This window comes from Coregonus clupeaformis, chromosome 14 (assembly GCF_020615455.1).
Source record: "Coregonus clupeaformis isolate EN_2021a chromosome 14, ASM2061545v1, whole genome shotgun sequence".
Classification (NCBI taxonomy): Eukaryota; Metazoa; Chordata; class Actinopteri; order Salmoniformes; family Salmonidae; genus Coregonus; species Coregonus clupeaformis.
The window spans coordinates 39,222,171-39,228,170 of record NC_059205.1 but is presented as its reverse complement, the minus strand read 5'-3'; the positions used below and the strand labels follow the sequence as shown (position 1 = coordinate 39,228,170).

Here is a 6,000-nt window from a genome sequence, read left to right as displayed (position 1 = left end):
TTTTTTAATTGATTTGCATGTCAAAGTTAAACACTTGAAAGTTTAAGATGAAACAAGGTTAACTGTCCCTTTTTGATAGGCTACCATAAGGTGGTTTTGAAAATATTTTTCAGGGATAAACTAATTATTTATGCCTTCCATATCATTAAAATTAAATGTGTGTTTAGCTTGTGATAAAAATGTTAATACTGTACTAGTAATATTTGTTTGTGATCGTTAAATGGGATTTTGTTGGCAAAATATCAGTGGTTCAGTTGTGTACCTCTCTATTGAGGAGGTAGACTACTACATTATATGCCAGTTGGCAAACTTTGCTCCCATCATCAACACATGATTATCCGGGTGGTCTAATAGCTGTTTTTCACCACAGTAAACATTCTTGTGTCTGAGCAGCGCTATGTCAAGGTGACCAGAAGGAGTTTCAAATGTTTTCTCATAGTTAAGTCACTGAACATTTACAAAGTTACACTGTATAAATGAAGAACAACAGCAAAGGTGCTGGACGAGAGGTAAGAAATGTCCATTTAACAGCAATGTCTGTTAGTGTTCACTCTTTTTCTCCCTCTCTCCCTTTTTCTCCCTCTCTTCAGAGTGAACTGCAGCAGCCTGTCCTGTTATTCCAATGTTTCCTCTACAGGCAGCTACCAATGAAGCTCATCTCCCGTCCAGAGAAAACAAAGCCAAGCCACATTCCCAGCGTTCAATTTGCTGTTACATCGGAGGTCTGTGAATTGGGGTTTGGGCTCTGTCTGGAGGAGCTGGGTGGCTGGTAATCTGCACTGGTGGGGGCCTCAGCCTGGCCTGGAAATTACTGGTGTGAATCCTTACAGATGTAGGATCTTAACTTGATCACTCTTTTGTTGCTGAGAATTGTCCTGCACTACAGGAAATACAAATGTATAGTGTATTTGAGTTTTAAAAAGTATTCTAAAGTTCTACTTTGAAAATTCAGACTGGATTTGCCCTTACGAAAAATGTATCAACCCCTAGAAAAATGTCCATTCATTATAATCCACATAATCATTCACATTTCGTCTTGCTGCAGGAATATTTTCCTGCTGTAGCAAACTGGCTCCAATTAATATCCTACATCTGTAGGAATGCTCTCCATGTAAAGACACACACAGTACATGTTCAGCTTTCCTTTCCTAAAAATAGATTTTTTAAATGATAAAATCATGATAATAAACTTAATAGAAACATTTAAAAACATCAACGTTTTCAAATGAGCAGGTCAACAAAATAGCAAATGAACATGGTGATAGCCTAGATAAAAATCTGTGATAGGATCTAATGTAAAACAGCAGAAATGTGAAAAAGCCAAAAGTGATCTCATTCTCACAAAAACAAACTACAAACATCTTGATGATGATGGTTATGATGATGATGATGATGATGATGATGGTAATGATAATGACGCTAGCGTTGTTTTTTACTGTGTAAATCCTGAATTGTTATATTCTGACCAATGACTGCAGGTAGGAACTGTATATACACCGGCTCTAGTTTTCTCCCGGACTGATTTCATCAATGGTAGCAAAGTGTCATCATACAAGCTTGCATTCCGCTAGTCAGTTTATCGAACTGTCTCTAATATTGTTTTATTATTTGACTAAAAGTTATTACAACGTATCGGTGAAGGTCTTTACATATTATAATAAGATCACGATATTTTATATCTCGGTTGAGGCTGTGTAACCTTTCAGGATTAAGAGCTCTTGGGTAGCTAGCTTGTAAACAGTGACAGTACAGGGCTGTCATTTGGGTGACAAGCGTGTTGCTGCTGAATAAACCAGTTGACGTTATCCAACAGGTAGGTCACGCATGTGATTTGCTTAATCTACTACTAGGAGTCATAACCTGACAATTTGGTATTACTTTTTGCACGTATTGAATCAATTTGTGTGCTTGCTTTGGCCGGATCACGTTTTTGGGATAATGCAAGAATTTGCTAACTGTATGGTGTCAACAAGAGAGCAAGTCTGGTTATCAGTACAATCATGTTGATGTGGTCACATAAATTGGACCCGGTGTGTGTGTGTGTGTGTGTGTGTGTGTGTGTGTGTGTGTGTGTGTTCCAGGTGTATAACAGCAGATGGAGCTGCAGGCGGTATTGATGGCCGCTGGTGGTGGGTCTCGTATGATGGACCTGACCTACAACACCCCCAAACCTCTGCTACCTGTAGGGAACAAGCCCCTCATCTGGTACCCCCTCAACCTGCTGGAGAGAGTGGGGTTTGAAGGTAATATTCTCTACATTTATGGCTTGATCCAATCAAACCCACTTTGGTGTATTACAGTTGCACATTTTTTCATGGTTTTGTGTACTACAACAACCAGTTAGACAGCCTCACTGGTAGATGCTTCCCGTTTTCAGAATAAGAGTTGCATGTGTGTGGGCAGTATCAGTAGTTTGTAAGCAATGGCCCATTAAATGTCACTTAGAGACTGTCAATAAAAAGTACTGCTCTAGTGCTCTCAGTTGCAGAGCCATTATTTCTAAAAGGGCATATACCACCTTTACAATACCATGGCCTCCTACTCCTAGATGCGTTACATAGTATTTGTTTCACATAAGGAGGAGTTGGCCTATAGCCTAGCTAACATGTTTTTTGGTGTACGTGAGTTTAGCTAACATACTTAAACATTGCAGTTAAGACCAAGTGAATGCATGGGTACTGTAGACCTATTTACAGTGTTTATAGGTCCAGGCTGTGGTCAGTTTGCTGCCAGGCCTCACCAGTCAGGCTACATTTGGGTAATGATAAGTCAAAGGTAATTGTTGGGGGATAAATGACAGATTGTTATAGAGACTACTATTTTCCCCTCTAATCATATGCCTCAGGGCTTGATATAGGACTCCTTTCGGCCTAGTTGTAACTTTCATAGCCATCCACTGTGGTCTGGGAAAGCTGTTCTTTGCCACCTGTGTGCTTCAGTAAAGTGTACGTCAGGGCCCTCCACTGGAGTATCAATCTTCTAGAAGGTGTGGTGTGTCTGGTTAGGAGTGAGTTGGTTTTTGAGGGATTTTTTTTTGAGTTCCTCATTATCCTTAGTGTTGAAGTAGCCTACAGTGAGGTTTTATCTTACAAAAAAAGCTCAAGCTAACTGCTATTGTTGTTAATAGGAGTCCAGTTTCACTAATTAGTGCAGACAAATAGGCTATAGGGAGTTTGCAAATGGAGATAATGTAGCGAAAGTTTACGTACTATCCCACCTGGAATACTTAGTCTAGTCAGAGCCCTTCCAGTCCCTATAGTAACTTCATGTGTGGCAGTACTTACTGTGAGAAGCCAACTAGTAAGGCCCTGCAATTAGATTTTACAAGGCTAAATAACGCAACAGTAAGCAAACTAGTTTGGATGAAACATTTATACAGTCAAGACTCCCTTACAAGACTTCCTTGCAATGTTCTCGTTGTGTATATAAATCTCTTTAGAAAATACCTCACAAGCATGGTTTCCATTTTAAGTGTAAGCACATTGTCTAATATGTTCGGTCATGGTCATCTGTCCCATTTGTTTGACTGGGTTTAGTCTTTCTAAATGTCTTTATTTGTCCTCTATAGAGGTAATTGTCATCACAACCAAAGAGGTGCAGAAGATGATCAGCACAGACCCCAAGATGAAGCTGGATGTGAAGATGAAGTTAGACGTGGTGTGTATCCAGGAGGATGCTGACATGGGCACCGCAGACGCCCTCAGACACATCCAGCAGAAAGTCAAGGTGGGTCAAATGGCACCCTGCAATTTGGGACGCATACATAGACAGTTGATCTCATAGCCAGATTGGCTGCTCTCTCTTCCACCGTATTGCCTGGATCTACTGTGGGTGCACCTGATGGATACGTCCTAACTGAGTTATGGGTGTATTACTTGAAATTTGATGTAAATCATGCATTGAAGTCAATGGGAGATTTGCTAGAAGACTGGGAGTTGGATAAACTGATTTCAAGTTGAGATTTGACTTTCAACATTAATTACAATTTAGTGTATCATCCCTAAACTTGAGATTTCAATACGCTTTTAATTACATTTTGAATAGGCTTTGTATCAATATACTGTACAGGTGTATCAATACAGACCATATTAGTGTATGTCCAACAGTCCAAGTCAACACTGTCTCATAGTAGAGCACCTCGTAGATAAAGTGGAATCAATGATTAATTGCTTTGACATTTGGGGGGCCACAGAGTCAGCTTTAGGCTCTACGGATGACTGATTATTTCAAAGAAGGAAAGGGAAAAAATGCCTGCACAAATGTTCTCACAGTGTGTCAGTATTTTTACCGGGCCATGTGGGTAGGGGGGAGGTGGGGGTGGTTCATCCAGTGAGGGAGCGAGGGTACTACTAGCCCCTGAATGAGCCTATAGAAGACAGGCGCCCCATGTTTCACCTGGACACAGTATGGAAAGACTGAGGTCAGCAAGGCTATTGAAGCAGGAGATCCTGTGTGCCGCTGGGCGACCACTGATCCGTGCGTTCCTGGCCCCGGCTAAGCGAAGGGCCTCATTTCACCTGCTGAAAACCTGCCTCCCCCATCCCTTCCCGCCAACCATTCCCCTCCCTCCCCCTCCCCTCGCTGCTCTCCAAACAGATGATGTCAGAAGCAGTCCGTTGCTGTCCAATGCACTGAGCGGATCACTGAAACCCACCCTGGTCTGTAGCATTCTGGAGCCCGTACAGGGATACATGTGGGGAATCTGGGTCTGGGATCGCTTGGACCCAGAGGGGTCTATATTCTTTTTATTTTTTGATTGTCAAAATTAGATGATATTCAATGATTTTTGTTATGGTTTTATACTAGTTGGTATTGTAACTATATACAGTTGAAGTCGGAAGTTTACATACACTTAGGTTGGAGTCATTAAAACTCATTTTTCAACCACTCCACACATTTCTTGTTAACAAACTATAGTTTTGGCAAGTTGGTTAGGACATCTACTTTGTGCATGACACAAATCATTTTTCCAACAATTGTTAACACACTGTATCACAATTACAGTGGGTCAGAAGTTTACATACAATAAGTTGACTGTGCCTTTAAACAGCTTGGAAAATTCCAGAAAATGATGTCATGGCTTTAGAAGCTTCTGGTAGGTGTACCTGTGGATGTATTTCAAGGCCTACTTTCAAACTCAGTGCCTCTTTGCCTGACATCATGGGAAAATCAAAAGAAATCAGACAAGACCTCAGAAGGTACCACGTTCATCTGTACAAACAATAGTACGCAAGTATAAACACCCTGGACCACGTAGCCGTCATACCGCTCAGGAAGGAGACGCATTCTGTCTCCTAGAGATTAACGTACTTTGGTGCGAAAAGTGCAAATCAATCCCAGAACAACAGCAAAGGACCTTGTGAAGATGCTGGAGGAAACAGATACAAAAGTATCTATATCCACAGTAAAACGAGTCCTATATCGACATAACCTGAAAGGCCGCTCAGCAAGGAAGAAGCCACTGCTCCAAAACCGCCATAAAAAAGCCAGACTACGGTTTGCAACTGCACATGGGGACAAAGATCGTACTTTTTGGAGAAATGTCCTCTGGTCTGATGAAACAAAAATAGAACTGTTTGGCCATAATGACCATCGTTATGTTTGGAGGAAAAAGGGGAAGGCTTGCAAGCCGACAAACACCATCCCAACCGTGAAGCACGGGGGTGGCAGCATCATGCTGTGGGGGTGCTTTGCTGCAGGAGGGACTGGTGCACTTCACAAAATAGTTGGCATCATGAGGAAAGAAAATGATGTGGATATATTGAAGCAACATCTCAAGACATCAGTCAGGAAGTTAAAGCTTGGTCGCAAATGGGTCTTCCAAATGGACAATGACCCCAAGCATTCTTCCAAAGTTGTGGCAAAATGGCTTAAGGACAACAAAGTCAAGGTATTGGAGTGGCCGTCACGATGCCCTGACCTCAATCCTATAGAAAATGTGTGGGCAAAACTGAAAAAGCGTGTGCGAGCAAGGAGGCCTACAAACCTGACTCAGTTACA

At 41.6% G+C, this 6,000-nt stretch overlaps 1 protein-coding gene across 3 annotated transcripts in view; it reads left to right on the top strand.

Moving 5' to 3' along the window:
- The first annotated feature begins 590 nt into the window (after positions 1-590).
- The window catches only part of LOC121580917 (translation initiation factor eIF-2B subunit gamma-like), a 43,527-nt gene continuing 38,117 nt past the window's right edge, over positions 591-6,000 (top strand). Inside the window, exons 1-3 of one of the 3 annotated variants that reach the window (XM_041896111.1) lie at positions 591-722; positions 2,082-2,243; positions 3,569-3,726. In XM_041896111.1, the coding sequence (XP_041752045.1) occupies positions 2,096-2,243; positions 3,569-3,726 (306 nt within the window). In that variant the 5' untranslated portion in view covers positions 591-722; positions 2,082-2,095. Of the gene's footprint in view, positions 723-1,502; positions 1,814-2,081; positions 2,244-3,568; positions 3,727-6,000 lie in introns of those variants that run through there. The other 2 variants (XM_041896112.2, XM_041896110.2) reach the window with 2 other exon arrangements.